A 16,881-nucleotide genomic window follows, 5' to 3' on the forward strand; every position below is an offset into this window, starting at 1 on the left:
CCCAGCGCGACACTTCCGGGGGGCGGAGCCGGGCAGGCCCCGGAACCTGGATGGACGCGCGCGGCCGGCCGCAGCCCGCCGGGCGTGGGCCGGACCATGCAGGTTGCGGGGTGGGGCGGGGCCTCGGCGGCGGGGCGCGGTGCATGGCGGGCAGGCGGCGGACTCGGCCCGCTCGGGCTTCCTCAGGTCGGTGCCGGCGGCGGCGCAGGCGGGGGGAGGGGAGGCGGCGGTGCCGGGTCTGCCAAGGGCGGGGGGCGCTCCCGAGTGGGGGCCCAGGCAGGGAGCGGAAGGCCGAGCAGCAGATCAGGCAGGGGACAACTGATGGGGAATGGGCAGCAGATTATGCAGGGGCGGAAAGCAGAGCAGCAGATCAGACAGGGGATAAATGTTGGGGCATAGGCAGCAGATCAGGCAGGAGCAAAAGGCAGATCTGGCAGGGAGTGAAGGTTGGGGAGCAGAAAGCGGAGCTGCACATCAGGCAGGATGTGGAGCAGAAAGCAGAGCAGCTAACAAGACGGGGGCAGGGAGCAGAAAGCAGACCGGGCTGAGGATGGGAGCTGCCCTCGGGATGGTCACGCACCTGCCCCAAAGGTCGGCCCCCAGTTTAGACGGCGAGAGGTGCTGGAGGGCTGAAAACAATGTTTAATATGAGCCCCCCCTGCCCCCCCCCAGCATTGCCTGTATTGGCCCCACTCCAGAGTTTGGTCCATGCTGCTTTGGAAAATTAAACATCTTGCAGCCATTTCCCCAACCAGCTGGTTTTAATGAGCTGTCATCACTGCATGTGTGACTGCGTTCCCGCACAGAGAGGATTGCCCTTCGGGGCTGGCATGAAGTCACTAGCGGGGGTATTTGCACACTAATATTAAAGTGGTTTACAGCAGTTAGGGTGACTGTTTAATTGCACAGTAGCATCTCTGGGCAGGATCAAGACACTGCTGCAGTTCAGCGGTCGCAGACGACATGAGACCTGCCCCTAGAGCAGGGGCAGATGATTATTTTAGGCGGAGGGCTGCTTACTGAGTTTCGGCAAGCCATCGAGGGCTGCATGTTAGGCAGCCAGGGGCAGATAAATATTAATTTTCTAAATTTTTTAGGGGCCCCGCAGGCCGGATAGAGTGGCCTGGCAGGCCGTATGTGGCCGCATTTTGCCCATCCCTGCCCTTGAGCCTTCTGGGATCATGTTATAGGCATGGAGAAGGTGTTGGGTAAATGCAGGAGTAGTAGAGGCAGCGTGGGCATGTGGGCTGAGTACTGCTGGCCTGTATCTTGGGGGTGAGGTATTCTGTTCCTTGCTCTAACACTGGTCTGCTTGTTGAACTTGGGCAGTCTGTAAAATGGGGATAATTAAACTGGCTTAACTGGTAATGGTTTGAAATCTGATGAGCAGGCAGGTAACGGGACTGGCCGAATATCCCAACAGCTGCTACAGCTAGGACCTGGGTGGTGATGTCGCCGTTATAGTTCAGGAAAGGGGCATTCTCAGCGAGTTAGGGTGGCAGACAATGCCACGCTAACCTTGAACTTGTCTCTTCCACCAGTGTCCACATGCAGAACAGCTGCACGTGCACACGGGCGCTGCTGAAGCCCCCGCTCGGGCTCTGCCCTCAGTGGTTTTGCTGCAGCAGAGGCTGATTGGGGCATCCTCGCTCCTTGTACGCGGGGAGCTGCCTCTGCTTCTTTCTTCCGTGCCCCCAAGAGATCTGATACCACAGAAAGGCAGGGAGTGGGGACTGGCAAAATAGCAAAGATTCAAATGTGAAAATTAAATTTGGACTTAATTTCTGATGATGCTTCCTGCAAATTGCTGAGCCCACCATAGAGACAGTAGCTTGGATGTTGCAATGTTGGAGCCACGGGCTGTTTGCAGCAATGCATGGCAACATGAATAAACATACCGCTGTCCCCAGAGCTGCTGGACTGAACAGCAAAGTTTTTTGATTTTTCTAGGACATGAGTACATACTACAGCGATAGAAGCTATAGGCAACCTGACAAAGAGGAGAATTGATCAGCCCTTCTGATCCTGGCCTCCTCCCCCCACCCAACAAAAAACCCCCAACAACAACAAAACTTTTTAGAAAGAAAGAAACTTGTAAATCTCTGATTTAAAATAACTTATTGATGGCACATGTGACTGACATCTCAAATTACAGTGCTGTTGCAAGGGGACTGGATGGCTTAGGGAGCTAGCTGGTCATGGGATACAGGAGTCTTTCTCCTCTAGATTCAAATCCAGCCCAAGTTGTTTGTGACTCCCACAGTTGTTGCTGTTCCAAAATTTTATGCGCAGTGACTTCGCGCTCGCTTCTATCACAATTATATGGGACCTAATGATATTTCACCTCTGTCGCAGTGGTGCCAGGAGAAACATTGGCAACTGTGCAGACAGCAGAAACCGACCTTCCCTTGCATTCTTGTGAGGAAGTATTCTGGAATAGCTCCCTGAGCATTGCTGTTATTGTGGGCTGAGAGCGCTTTCTTCCACTTTAGCTTGAATCCGCTCTCAGGCAGGTTAAGCTAAACCAGGATCAACCGTTCTTAATATAGAATACATGTGCCCACGTGGGAAGATGTTCTGGAATAAGTTTATACCACAATTTTCTGTTCTGGTTAATTTCCCCATAAAGACAGACTCTCAATGTTGATCCTTTCAGGCCAAGATCAGGGAATATTGACAGAGGAATCTTGCTGTGCTGCTGCTTATACCCTGCCTACTCTGTAGGTGAAGAGAGGAAACCACCAGTCTCCTCCTCTGCTTGTAATAGATTCACTTAAAAGGAAGATCCTGAAGGATCTGCTTTTCAGTAGAAGCAAAAAGCCCGTTCCTGGGAAGGGTGCGAGTTAGAATATGAATGTAAAGAAAGGATGAAGATGTGTACGTATCTCCTTGATAAAGGATTTCCGTTCCGTCCCAGCATATAGCGAAGTACGCTTCCGTTTGGTTGATTTGTCCCTTAAGACCTAAGGAGATGCTTGGTAAGAACTACATGAGATTGTTAAATAAATGGTCATTGCACCTGAAAAGAAAATGAGAATCTGTCAGCGCACTTGGCAATGAAGTTTTATTCCATTTATGGTCATAGCATCCTGCTGTGACCCACATGCTGCCAATTCACAGGCCGGATATTGAAAGGATCATGAGTGTGTTTGTTCTTACGGACTGCTTCCAGACATTAAAAAAAGAAGTGCTTTACTGGAAGCGGCAGCTTGTTGCTTAGACCTAGCTCTGCAGCATCTGTATAGATTGGGTGCTTCAGCAGGGCTTTCTGGCACCTTTATTTAAAGCTGATTCAATCTATACAGATGTTGGGCAAGCCGGGTCCAACTAACACGTTGCCTCCTCTGCACTAAAAAGAGCCTGTTTGGGGGACAATCTAGTTTGAAAAGTTCTTTTCGTCTAAGGTTTGTAACAAGGCAGAAATCTCTTCGCCTCTTCCAGAAAGCCGCTTTGTAGGAGAGCGCTGATTAAAGTGAAGTTCATGTCTGAGGAGCACTCATCGTGGCATTATGGAGAGCTTGGGCCTACAAGCAGTGACCCTCACCGATGGGACAACAGCCTATATTCAGCAGGCCATCAAAGGTATGGGCTGCTGGGGCTGCAGAGCCTGCCCTTTGACGACTGGGTGTGTGATGCTGCAGAAAATTAGATCTGATGAAGTCGTCCATGTAGCATGTTACCTGCTACTTGCCTTGTAGATTTGCTTGGGGTCAGGACCTTGTAGGTTCTGGTAGGTTCTTAACTCAGCCTTAGGGAAAATAACACGCACAAGAGCAAATGCATACAAAGGGTAGGGTTTACCCAGTAGCGGTAAGCATTCACCTATTATATGGGCTGCAATTCCTCACTCAGCCAAATCTTCCACTGAACTCAAGTTAGGAGTTTAGCATGTCTGAGGAGCATAGAGTAAACTTAGCACTAACACCTTTCTTACTCAGGTAATGAGCTAAGTGTTAGGTAGGGAAGGAGTATTGAAGTCAAAGGCAGTCCCCATCATTTATTCTGATCAGTTACTGGCTTGAGACTTAGCGATGAGACTACAGCATTTTTGCTCTGTTTCCTCCTCTTTGGTTAAAAAATTGGTGAAAGAACCTGTAGCCTGTTTTAAAAAAAAAAAAGTTATAATTAAGATTCCTTTGCTGTGTTTCTTTCATACAGGCCACCTTCGAAGGGCAGAGGATGGGGGGCGTTATCTTCTCTCTGGCGTTTATAAAGATACCCATTACTGTATCTTTACTGTATCATTACTGTAGGACTTGTTATTATGTAGGTCTGTATTTCAGATCGCCCACTACTCTTTGTGATACTGGCCCATATAACTGTTTCTCTAAGAAGACCGGGCAAAAGGTTATGGAGGGACAGAACCATCCTGTGGGCAGGGAGGTTTATTAGTACTGCCATCAGTGATGACGATTTTCTTTTTAAAACCTTGCAGAAGAGAAGTTGATTGAAGGGCAAGTGATCGAGCTTGAGGATGGGACCACAGCTTATATCCATCAAGTGACAGTCCAGAAAGGTGAGGGCAGTTTGAATTCAGGAAGCATTTGGAATATCTCCTTGTTTTGTTAGAGTGCCATTGCTGATGTGACTCTAGACTCATCTCCTGTAAGCTCCCCCTGGAAGAGGCGCCTTCCAGCCCTCAACGTGTGCGTGTGCATGTGCGTGCGGCCGGTCCACCAGGCCACACTGAATGCAAGTGTAAAGCCCTTGACTTCCTGTGAAATTTGCAGTGAACTGACAAGCCGCCAAATGTACTGTTGATGTAAGCAGCGACAGGGGAAGAGAGTGGAGGATTTGGCCCCTGTAGTCCCTTGCCCAGTGTTTGTCATTTCACAAATCTAAAAATAAGTTCAGCAAACTGTGGTTTTCTGTGCAAGCTTGTCAGGTATGTGTGTCTGATGGGCAGTGTCCAGGCGTGATCTTTTTCAGCTGTGAAGAACCTGAAGCAACTCTTTCTTTACAGTTAAGGAGAGACTCTAGATTAGTCTCCAAAGAGGAGTTTTAGAAGCGACATCTCTCTCAGACTGGCTAGATCTCTCTGGTTTCCTGTCAGATTTGAAATGAGATGGAACTAACTTAGATGAGAGGTTATGGGAATTAGTTTCCTGTGGCTGGGCAGCAGGGGATAATCATCTTGTGCCAGCTGTGGTGAGGTGTTGTTGAAGAGATAACTGGCTCCTTTCACCCCACCATTGTCCCCCTGTGAGCGACCTTTGCACCCTCTGCTATTTCAGGGACTGTTCACGACCCCACCCCAAGCCTTTCCTTCATGGTCCACTTCTTCCCGCACCAGAAGCCCCATTCTAAACTCAACATAGGCGTTGTGTGCACCCATATCCTCTGCCTCCTCCATGTCAGAGGTTCTGTGTGATATCTGGAGTCCCGTGTCCAGTTTGGGGCTCCCCACTACAGAAAGGATGTGGACAAATTGAAGAGACTTCAACAGAGGGAAACAAAAATGGTTCGGGGCCTGGGGAATGTGACTTCTGAGGAGAGGCTGATGGAACTGGGGTTATTTAATCTGGAGAAGACAAGACTGAGGGGGGATTTGATATAAACCTTCAACTACCAAAAGGGGGTTCCAAAGAGGATGGAGCTGGTGACAGATGACAAAACAAGGAGCAGTGGGCTCAAGTTGCAGCTGAGGAAGTTTAGGTTAGATACTGGGGGAAAAACTTTCTCTCTAGGAAGGTAGTAAAGCACTGAAACAGGCTTCACAGAGAGGTTGTGGCATCTCTATCCTTGGGAGTTTTTAACACCTAGCTAGACAAAGCCTTGGCTGGGATGAGATGCATAGATGGCAGAAGGTCTGGGCTAATGGGGCTTAGCCCCCCACAAAACGCAGGCAGCGTGGGCACGGGCTCTGAGCGGCTGCAGGGGAGAGGGGCTGCTGCTGCACACGCCCCCATGGCCCTGCTCACCCCAGCCCCTGTCCCACTGCCTCACTGCAGAGGCCTTGATCTGCCCCCTTCCCCATGGCAGGCTTACTTGCTGATGGAGGGTGGTGCCTGCGCATGCGTGCCCTGAGTCCCCCCATATCCTATTTTCTTCCTCTGCCTATGATGAGGTAGTTGAGGATGGTCCTGCTTTGTGCAGAGGATTGGACTAGACGACCTCCTGAGTTCCTTTCCAACCCTAATTTTCTATGATTCTCTTCCCTGCCATGCTATAGTCCTACATTATCTCTCTCCATGTCCAGAGCCCCGTAGAAATCCTCATAGCTCCTGTTCCTGTATTCCTTCTTTTCCACGTTTGGGGTTTGGTTGTCTTGTCCTCTTCCCCCACATACACCACAGGGCCCTATTTTTCCCTTAGGCAGAGGACTTTGTGTTCATTTCCATTCCCCCATGCCTCCCTTTCTCTCCATACCAGGGTTGTGTGTGTGCCTCATTCCTCCCTCCCCTTATCAGTATTATTGTTTCTTGTCTGGATTATCAGATCAACTAGGAGGCCGGATAACTCTTGTTGTTATGCTTGAAAATCTTAATTGGGCTGTTGGAGGGAATGGTCAAGTTTCCATGTGTTCTCAAATGTCCCCTTTTCTGGGTTTTTGCTTTCTCACAAACCCATGGGGTTCTACTCACTGGTGCTTAGAGCATTTTGGGAAGAGTTAACCTTGATCAAATTAAGTGTCCAGAAGGTAAGTTGTGTTATCTCCAAAGAAACGTTGCTGAGTTGAGTGGAAGGTCTTTCAAGCTCAGTAGTTCGTTAACTGTGGCAGCGCTAAGCTGCATAGATAACCAGTGAATGCTGGATACTGTGGCAGGCTTTGAAAACCAGCAGGACACTTCTGAACTGAGCCCTTCTGAACAGTTACTGTGTATGGGGAGCTGAGTAGACTGACTCTCAGAGCTTGCAGTGAAATTCCTCGCCCCAGCCTGTGCTTTGTGTGTTTGGTGTTCTGTTCTTCCCCCAGAGTCTGTAGCTTTCGAAGATGGGCAGCCAGTTGTGTTGGAGGATGGCAGCATGGCGTATATACATACTGCCCCTAAAGGTAATCTGAATTCTTCTGTCTTCCCCCCAGTGTCTGACATCTGAGATGTTAAAATGTTACAGGTTTCTAAGACTGTCTGCCACTTGGATGGTAGGAACTGGGCAGAACACATAAGTGCCATCTTCAGAAAGACATCGATGTGGCTAGGGGATTGGTTATTGTTCAAAGAGAACGGAAATAGTTCTCCAGGGCAGTGTTCAGCTGCTTTACCCATTAGATTGCTCCACGTAGAGGCTGTATCATTAGGCATCCAGACACAAGGGCCAAATGCTGTCCCATGGGCACTCAGAAGTTTGGCATTGAGCTTTTTAACCTGATAACCTTCTTTTAATGTAGCTCTTCTGTATGCAATTCCCTGGTTTTTTCTTTTAAAAGCAAGTTAAAAAAGAGGTCCTCCATTATATGATGGCACCTTCACACCATATGGGTCATCTATGGTCAAGAATCTTTGGGTCTACTGCAGAGACTTCCCTCACTTAAGCTAACAGAGTTGCTGATGATAGTAGTAGTTTGTCACCCTCTTTGTGGGTCCATACTAGATATGAGACACAAACCTCTCCAGTGGGTTCTGCAGACAGTTGCTGGGGGCAGAGGAACGGTGAGGCAAATCTTGTGATCCATTCCAAAGTGGGGGACGATGATGTGGGTGTAGGTCTTTTCTCCCCATTCTGGCTAAGCACAGTTCTTTCTGATCCCTTCCCTCCAACTCTCCAAGTCCTAGTCCTGGCTCTCATCCCTTCCAGTCCATCTTCCTTACCTAGACAGTCCCAGCCTTCACTTCTTGCCCTTCTCAGCCCCGCGGGAATGGGATTAATACTTCTAGTTTAGAAGTGGGATCTATTAGTAAAGCAGGTTTGATTTCTGAACTTACAGTGCCTTGTCCCTGAAGCTGTAGTCCTCCCTAAGTTACCAACTCTAAATGATCAAAAGCTAGACGAGCAGCAGTCAGCACACAGCAGCTCTACTACTGTTTGATCTTTGTGGTCCCTTTCAGAGGGTTACGACCCCAGCACCTTGGAAGCGGTTCAGCTGGAAGACGGCTCCACTGCCTACATCCATCGTCCCGTGATTATGCCAGCTGGCAGCACCATCCTGGCAGTGCAGGCGCAAACAGAGGTGGGCGAGTTGGCCGGGGAGGAGGAAGATGATGCCTTTGACACTGACACCATTAACGCACTCAAGCAGTACGCCAGCAAGGTGAGGGTGCCAACACAGCTGATTAGCTAGTAGGCAGGATATGACCTGTAGACCAAATCAGGACTGCCCAGGTCCTGTATTATGGCCTAGCTTTCTCCTCGCCTCTCACACAGTGAGGCACAATGAGCTTTGTACAGCTAGGCCAGTGTCTTATTGTTTTTATGCCTCACTGGATGTGACTTAATTTGATGCATCTGAATTTCCCTTAAAGTTTCAGCTGGATTTAGTGTTCTCATCTTCCTTCCTGCAGATATGATGTGGTCAGGTGCTATTAAATGCTACCTTGTTCTGCTCTGGAGGGGGCCGTCTTGCAGTAGTGGATGAAGGATATAGTTTATGGAGCATATTTTGATTCCAGAGCAGAGTAAGATCCTGCTCTAGATTGCTTTTAGGCTGCATTATTTTCTGATCAACTGCCTCTTTCACAAACGGCTTAGCTCACAGAAGCTCCATGTCCCAGCCTTTACAGTAAAATGTACCACTGATACCCTGGCACTAAGGTCATAGCTTATTTTTCCTCTCACCTCTTTACACAGTGGAGTCTGTCTTGTTTAATATCATCAGTCACCTTCAAGGGAATATCATACAGCCAAGTCCACAAAGTCAGAAATGCTGTGGTGGGGTGAACAGAAGTGGGGCTAACACCCTGTGGGTGCCATAGCTGCTGTGATAGCAGGGCTGGCTTGCAAGGGGTTGGTCCCATCATTACTTGCCCCACCCCTGGAGGTGCATCACCTGGCCCATGGGGCTGAATGTTTTTCAGTCTGGTCTAAGCAATAAGGAATCCTAATCTTCCCCAGTAGAAATAATTAGTGATGTGACACACTTCTCTCCACTAAGGATTGTTGGTTTGTAATACTGCAGGTGAGAAGGAGGGAAGGTGTTTCTTGTCAGTGGTGGCTTTCAGTCATGACCCTAACATCCATTGTCTATTCAGGCCCCAACAGCTGCTCTGCCTAAGTGGCTGTGTGTACTGCTGCACCTAGCTTGCAGTGCTTCCTCTTATTGCGAGTGGTCTCCATTTGAAGCAGTGGGTGTTGGGACCTGTCATCTTCCTGAAGTTCACGTTCAAAATAATAATGTGGGTAGCAGTAACAAGTTCCCTTTGTGCTTGGCCCTCATGCTTCCAGGAACATTTCAAAGTAACAGCATCTGGACCAAGTTGCAACCCTTCCTACTGTGACAAGACCAAAAGCAGCATTGGATCCACTGTGCAGTGCTGGGATAAGCGTGTCATTGCTTAGGCCTCAGTCACCTGTTCTGTGCTGTGCAAGTAGGCGCAAGGACAAGGACATGCAAATTTTCTTTGCTTGCAGGTCTCTGAGGTCGACGAGGGAGTCGCTAGCATCTGCCACTTGAAGCCAGAGGAGCCGAACAATGCCCCTTCTCAGGTTTGGACTTTGCAGTTGGACTTTCCCCTGGCTCATTTGAGGCTGAGCTCTGTCCCATCACCTCTCCAGTTCTGGTCACAACCTGTGAGAGGGACCCTGTGTGTGCCGGGTTTGATTTAGCAACCCAAAATGACAATTTTGGTCAATTCCACATCCTTCTAGAACTGCCTTCTGCTCCCATCTGCCTGTTTCTAGTACGTGGCTATTTTGTATCATGCAGCTCTTAAGCTTGCAGATTCATCCTGCAGGTATATTAGCCCAGGCTCATAGTCTCTTTGTCTTCTTGGCAAAACTAATGATATTAATTTCCCCTTCCAAAAAATGACATGCATTGGGAAAACAGGCTTGGAGAATTTTGCCAGGCTGAAATTTAGGATGGTCAGCATTACTTCCTCATGCAGCTCATAGCATAGTACTAAATAATGCAAGTAAAATTTAGCCTTTCCATAGCACTTTGGATAGATTTTCAAAGCCCTTTTCAACCTTGTGTAAGGTGGATAAGTATTATCTACCTAGTTTATAATGAGTGGACTGGAGCCCAGAGAAATGAAATGATCTGTGCACAGTGTGCTGGAAACTAGAACCTGGAAACCTGGCTCCAATTGCCCTGATCTAAGTGCTGGCTTGCACTGTGTGTGTGCAGATCCATCTGGACTCAGCAAGGACCAGTGTGGTTGCTCTTTTGGTTTAGCTTTTTTGTGTCTTGTGGCAGGATCTGCAGGAAGAGGAAGTGCGCAGCAATGGGAAGGGGCAGCAGGTCGGTGACAGAGCCTTTCGCTGCGGGTACAAAGGCTGTGGCCGTCTCTACACCACAGCCCACCATTTAAAGGTAAGCCAGCTAAAGATACACCCAAGCTTTCATCCTGCACCCTACCCCATCCTAGAGTGATGACTCAGAGTGCTGCCCTATGGGATACACAGACTTGAACCAAGGAGGAAAGAGGCCAGGATCCTTATAGAAAAAGTGTGTCGCTCTCAGTGATGTCTTCTAGCCACCTGGGGAGCTGAATTCAGCCTTCAAGGATTTGGAGGAAGACAGGTGCCTTGAGGAGAGAGGTTGAACTCTCTTCCCCACGCCCTTTCTGGGTCCCGGTGAGACAGTCAGCCCATCCCTCTTTGAGCTGTGGCAGGCTGCCAAGCTGCATTGCTTCCAACGCAGAGCTGAGCAGCACCAGTGTCTGCTCTAGCTGTAAGATGGATCTGCTTCCTTGTCACACACAATAAACACTTTTTTTCCTGCTGCGAGCAAGTCTCTTCACATAGAACAGAGCAGCTAGATGGGGCTTTATCCAGACTGGAATAAAAGGTTGTGTTTTAAAAATGTAGGAGCTGATTTGTTGTGTTTTTACCATGTGTTCCTTGGTCTCTTGCCAAGAGTTGTCCCAGCCAGCCAACATGGTAAAATCTTGACCCTGTTAGTGTCAGGGTTTTAACACGTGTTGGCAAATCCATTTTCAAATTACACCTTTTATTGAAGTCCAAATGTGTCCCAACAAACCCAGTAGCTAGGGGGGGTGAGGGCATGGAACAAGCTCTCACATTTGCTTGGTGAGAGGACAGACATGGCAGCTTGGGCTTAGGGTGGCAGAAGGGTCCCAACGTGCTCCCTGCCTTATCCCCCTTTTCCGTGCCCCCTTCAGCCCACTTAAATCATGACTTTGCATTGGATATCTGTCCTCTCTCTCCAGGTGCACGAGCGAGCCCACACAGGTGACAGGCCATACAGGTGTGATTTCCCGAGCTGTGGGAAAGCATTCGCCACAGGTAAGAGTTGTCAGTCCCTCATCAGGGGGCTCTCACCTGGAGGGGTTTGGTTCTGTGTTTCCACCAGGAAAAACAGGAGCTTTGTTTTTCAAGCCTGGTCAGAAAGGCCCTGCGTGTAGTTAGTGACTCCATTTACTGTGTTAAGATGAAAAATTAACTGGACCGTGCTCAGGTTTGAACCTGGATTTTCAGGCAGGCCAGGAGGACCATTTCTTGCAGTTTCCAGGCCTTGGAGAAAGACCGACTACGATCCATAGACTGCCAAATTCTTTCTGTGCTGTCATGTTATCTGCCGCTGATTGTAGCACTAACTGCATGTGGCCTCTTTCCCCCTCAGGGTACGGGCTGAAGAGCCATGTGAGAACGCACACGGGTGAGAAGCCTTACAAGTGTCCAGAAGACACATGCAGCAAAGCTTTCAAAACCTCTGGGGACCTGCAGAAACACACCCGGACACACACAGGTGGGCAGCATCACTGCAGGGCAAGAGAACTGAGCTCCCCACCAAGATGGGCACAGCAGCAGGTGCTCTCCACTGCCCTCTGATTTGCATCTCTGTGTGCTCACACCCTGGCTGAAGGTCCTGCGTCCTTAGTATCTCAGTGCAAGTCTGCCCTGGTCTCGTCTTCAGACGTAATGAGGAAGAAGCAATAGCCACCTCAGCCATTCCCTCTAATGCATGTTAACAAGCAGGGCAGTCAAAAGAGCTTGGGTCTCAGTCCTTTTCCAGCAGAACGTGGCTGCAATTGGCAGCCTTGTCAGAGGCTGAATTGGCCCTGGGGAAGTGTCCGAGGCAGGCACCAAGCAGTGGCATGCGTTTCCAGTCCCTTGTTTCTGCCTGTTTGCTGTGTCCAGTTCAAGCCTGACTGTTGAGGTGCCTAAAGGGCATGGGATGGAGGGGACTCTTCAATGTAGCAGACAGAATAAGGAGGTCTGAATCTCTATTTCAGCTCCCGTGATGTCAAGGTCATAGGATCATGGGAAAGTAGGGCTGGAGGGGACCTCACAGGGTCATCTTGTCCAGCCCCTGCTCAAGGCAGGATCATTCCTGACTAAACCATCCTGACTAAATGTCTCTCCAACCAGCTCTTGAAAATTTTCAGGGATGTAGATTCCCTCACTTCTCCAGGAAGCCTGTTCCAGTGCTCACATAACCTCCAAGTCAGAAAGTTCCTCCACATCTCCAACCTAATTTTCCTCTGCTGCAGCCTGAGGCCACTACTTCTAGTCCTGTCCCCTACTTAAGTGTCCTCCTTGCTTCCCAGAAACCTCATGGTGCCTTTCTTGGTGTTGGTACAGGCGAGCGCCCCTTCAAATGCCCCTTCGAAGGCTGTGGTCGCTCCTTCACCACCTCCAACATTCGGAAGGTCCATGTCCGGACACACACAGGGGAGCGCCCATACCTGTGTCCCGAGCCCAGCTGTGGGAGAGGGTTCACCAGTGCCACCAACTACAAGAATCACATGAGGATCCACACAGGTAAGGGGGGCAGATGGAACAGCTCTCCATTCCCTTGTAAAATAGCTAAAGCTCTCCAAGAAAGCAGCAGACGCCCAGCAGACCTGCTGGTGAATGTGGCCTTCGCTCTGATCCTGTCACTCAGCAGGTCTCATGTTTTCCACAATACAAACCTCATGCCTTTTTCAGGAAAAAGCTGTGCATGTGCACTTTATATGGAGGAACCCAAGCATTTTGTAACCCTGCCAGTCCCCCAGTATGCTTGTAACCACCCTGTCAAGCTTAACTCTGTCTAACAGAGGTGTGCATGATGAGAGAATCTCTGGTCAGCATTTTCCAGGCAGACAGATTTGGTCTGAACACAGGAAGGTACAGTCTTCTGGATTCCATTTCTGGCTCTGTCACTAACTCTCTGGTTGGCCTTGATCACATCTTGCCTCCTTGTGCCTCATGGCCCCGTTGGTATGGTCAGGATGAGGCTGATGCAGCTCAGGCAAAACTTGAGTGCTGTGGCACCTCCCTACTGCGTGTCTGCCCTCTCTGCCCCCAGGAGAGAAGCCATACATGTGCACGGTGCCAGGCTGTGGGAAGCGCTTCACAGAGTACTCCAGCCTGTACAAGCATCACGTGGTGCACACACACTGCAAGCCCTACACCTGCAATAGCTGCGGGAAGACCTACCGCCAGACCTCCACACTGGCCATGCACAAGCGCAGCACCCACGGCGAGCTGGAGGCCACCGAGGAGAGCGAGCAGGCCCTCTACGAGCAGCAGCAGCTGGAAGGTGAGTGACCCCTTCCCTGTTAATCACTCTGGGCTCAGGTTAGATAGTACAGCAAATTAATGGCTCCAGAGACTGGGCCTGCAGGTGTCACTCAGACACAGCTTTGAGCCTAAGGCCTCCACTCATGGACCTGACTGTTGCCACAGGTAGAGGATGAATCCTGCAGCCTGGGTTTGGTGGCTCCTCTTCAAACCTAGCTCTGGCCACCAAGAAAGAAACTCCCCAGCCCCACCTCCCAGCCTAGTGTCCTGCCACTGTTATTATGGTCCCACGCTCCTGTTTGCTGCATTGTCCCATCCCTTCAATAATGGATGTCATAGAGAAGGTACCACATCTGGTGCCACATTACCAAGCATGGCCGCATCACTGACGCTTCCCTTCCCTTCTGCCCAAGCTGCCGAGAAGGGCCCCTCACCAAAACGCCGACATATTGCTTTCCTATCAGAGGAAGAGGAGGAGGAAGAGGAAGAGGAGGACAGTACGCCTACCCCAGTGTCACTCATCACCCAAGATGGGACACAGCAGGTACAGAGACTAGGACTATCCAGAGGCTGGAGTGTGGTGACTAGTGTTGGTCCTACCTTGGCCACTCATGTGCATTCATCGTCCTCTGGTGCAAATATTGTGGCTTTAAATAGAGAGGGTTGGGTCCTTGGTTTGGGGTGTGCAGTGTGTGCTGGGCTTCATCTTAGCTTTCACCTTGGAGCTCTCTTCTGCTGAGAGAAGAAGCTGTGTGGGCAGCAATAGGTGCAGCCATTAGTCAGGGACAGAGGCAGAGCAGCTACACCTACAGCCTCAAGAGAAGGGGACACTACCGCTAGACAAGACTTTACATGTGCTCTGAGCACGTGTCCCTTGGGAACTAAACAGCCTCACATTTGCTGTAGCCTTTTGGGCAGTCATCAGATGGCAGCACCTTTCAGTTTCTGCTGAGGTTGGCTGGGTTTGGTCATTATGTTTTTGTAGTATGTAAATGACACCCCAGCAGCCAGTCACCACTTCCACCTGCCGTGCTTGTGAAGCAGCCAGCCGCTGCAGGGCCTGCAAACTGAATGTAAGAGCTGTTTCTGCAGCACAAGTTTAAGGAAGCAATGGCTTCTCAGTTCCCTTGTTACTAGGGTGCCACAAAAATGAAATGAGCTGCCCCCCCCAAGCAGGGTGGGAGGGGTCTGTGGTCAAGTGGTTTCAGCTGGAGGTCACAGAGAGGACTCCTGGGTTGCATTCCCAGATGTAGGATTGACTCTGCCTTTTGGTCTTATGAAAGTTGCTTCACCTCTCAGTGTCTTGGATGTGTATCTGTAAAATGAGTAATGAGATGTCTCCACTTGCTGGGAGCCTGAGAAGGACCCAACCCTCTCTATTTAAAGCCACAATATTTGCACCATTTGCTGCTAAAATGAGGAATTGCTGGCACAGAAGGCAGTAGAGAAAAGGAAGGTGCTGGCAATGCCAGTAAGTGGAAGAATGTCTGGGTCTGGCTTCTCAGTCCTCACTCCAGAAGCCCCTTTGTTCTCCCTCTTGGGTGTCAGTCTCACCCCATGGACCTGTCAGAGGCTGACCTTCTGTTTCGCCCTCCCAGGTCAGTCTGTCCCATGAGGACCTACAGGTGCTGGGCAGCGCAATCAGCATGGTGACACAGGGCGGGACCATCACCGTGCCACAGGGAGACCTCGCAGCTTCCGGCACACATACTGTGACTGTGGTCAGTGCAGACGGCACCGAGGCACAGCCGGTAGGAGCGGGAGTGGAGCCCTCCCAATTCCTCACTTGGAATACTCTGCCTGGGGCACGTTGCTTGTAAATGGATTTATTTTTGCCTTGTATCTTCCAGATTACAATAGTCGCCCCCGGGGCTGTCCTGTCTGAAGAGTCGGCTATAGCTTCTCTCCATCATCAGCAGGTGGCATTGCTAGCGACTGCCAGTGGCACTCATATTGCAGTGCAGGTACTGTCTCAGAACCAGGCCGGGCCTGAGCCCTGTTCTCTGTGCACCTGACTCTACCCAGATCCCCCTTCCATTCTCTTTACTGCACCCCTGCTTGGTGGCTGTACTGCATGCATTACTCATGGCAAGCTTGAGAGCATGCAGCACACCATAACGCCTCTCCTGCACCCTTCTCCCTACCCCAGCACCTGTGTTCCTCTCTGCTGTGTTTCCCCAGCACTCATGTTCCTCTTTCAACCACTTTTCTTTCCCTTTCACCCCTTCATTCTGCCCCAGCCTCTCATGGAGTGTTTAAGAGAATGAAGTTGTGTGCGTCTTTCCTCCCCTCTGTAGCTGGAAGAGCAGCAAAGCCTGGAGGAGGCCATCAGCATGGCAACAGCAGCAATGCAACAGGAGACTGTGACACTGGGCACAGCTGTGTCTGAGAACGGGTGCTGAGGCTGCACTGATGTATGCATAGACAGGCTCGTGCTGAGCCAGGGCAGCCGGTGACTGGACTCTTGTTTTTGGGTGGGGATTTCCCTGCCAGTTGCTGCGCAGAAGACAAACCGCAGTGTGCAAATACAAGGAGGGGTCCATGCTGTCTCTTACCTGCACCTGGCCGGGTTACCTGGCAGCCCGTGAGAGCACATGCAGAGAGGTCTGGGCTGCCTTGGGATCCTTTTTAAAGGACTTGCCCATGAATATCTAGGACATCTTTCTAAGAAGCACCAAAACTGTCCTGGGATCCAAGCTGTAGCTCGAGGATGAACCTGCTCACTCTCCATGGCGAAGGACCTTCCCTAGGCCTGAAGAGGAGAAAACTCTTATCCCATTGTTAACTTGTTTGTGGCCAGGATTTCCAAGGTGTGCTGTTCTTCCGCCCTGTGCATGGAGCCGCAGAGATCCCAGCAGCAAGGGCCAAGGGGAGGCAGCCAGTGGTTCAGTGGCTCCTGCAGTCTTACCCCAAAGCCTGTAGGAATGGGCACATGGTCTGAGCACCCCCACCCCCTTCCCCTCCTGGGAAATTCCTGCACAAGTGGCAAGTAGGCAGCATCTGCACCCAAGCAATAAAGCACCATCAAAGCACCCCAGGCTGTCCCAGTCCCAGTGTTTTGAGCGGTGATATCCCCACCCCCCCACGCTGGAAGTCAGTCTGTCCCCAGCATGTAGAGGCAAAACCCCATCAACTTGGCTGCCACAGCCCTGCCCCCACATCACCCATTTTTGACTGAATGGCCAAGTTACAGATTCTGCTGCTGTGGGGCAGGCCCAAGCACTCCCTCAGTGTGAGCACACCAACACTTCTCTGGGACTGAGCTGGGCTGGGTTGGTACATAATGACTTGGAATGAAACAGATTAAAGTTT

At 50.4% G+C, this 16,881-nt stretch overlaps 1 protein-coding gene across 5 annotated transcripts; it reads left to right on the forward strand.

Moving 5' to 3' along the window:
* The first annotated feature begins 41 nt into the window (after nt 1–41).
* ZNF76 (zinc finger protein 76) lies at nt 42–16,603 on the forward strand. 5 transcript variants are annotated; one of them, XM_090025172.1, is made up of 15 exons: nt 42–186; nt 3,442–3,582; nt 4,436–4,516; nt 6,917–6,994; nt 7,989–8,191; nt 9,508–9,582; nt 10,295–10,411; nt 11,271–11,346; nt 11,684–11,809; nt 12,646–12,825; nt 13,355–13,588; nt 13,983–14,113; nt 15,168–15,320; nt 15,420–15,533; nt 15,867–16,603. In XM_090025172.1, exons 2-15 carry the CDS (start codon nt 3,510–3,512, stop codon nt 15,969–15,971), a joined length of 1,746 nt encoding a protein of 581 aa, XP_089881298.1. In that variant the 5' UTR covers nt 42–186; nt 3,442–3,509; the 3' UTR covers nt 15,972–16,603. The 5 variants fall into 5 exon arrangements, with proteins under 5 accessions (XP_089881298.1, XP_089881302.1, XP_089881303.1 ...); XM_090025176.1 differs by having other exon boundaries at nt 14,034–14,113; XM_090025173.1 differs by lacking the exon at nt 42–186 and adding an exon at nt 2,706–2,978.
* Nucleotides 16,604–16,881: the final 278 nt, after the last annotated feature.

Source organism: Crocodylus siamensis, chromosome 13 (genome assembly GCF_052110815.1).
Source record: "Crocodylus siamensis isolate JL-2025a chromosome 13, ASM5211081v1, whole genome shotgun sequence".
NCBI classification, from domain to species: Eukaryota; Metazoa; Chordata; order Crocodylia; family Crocodylidae; genus Crocodylus; species Crocodylus siamensis.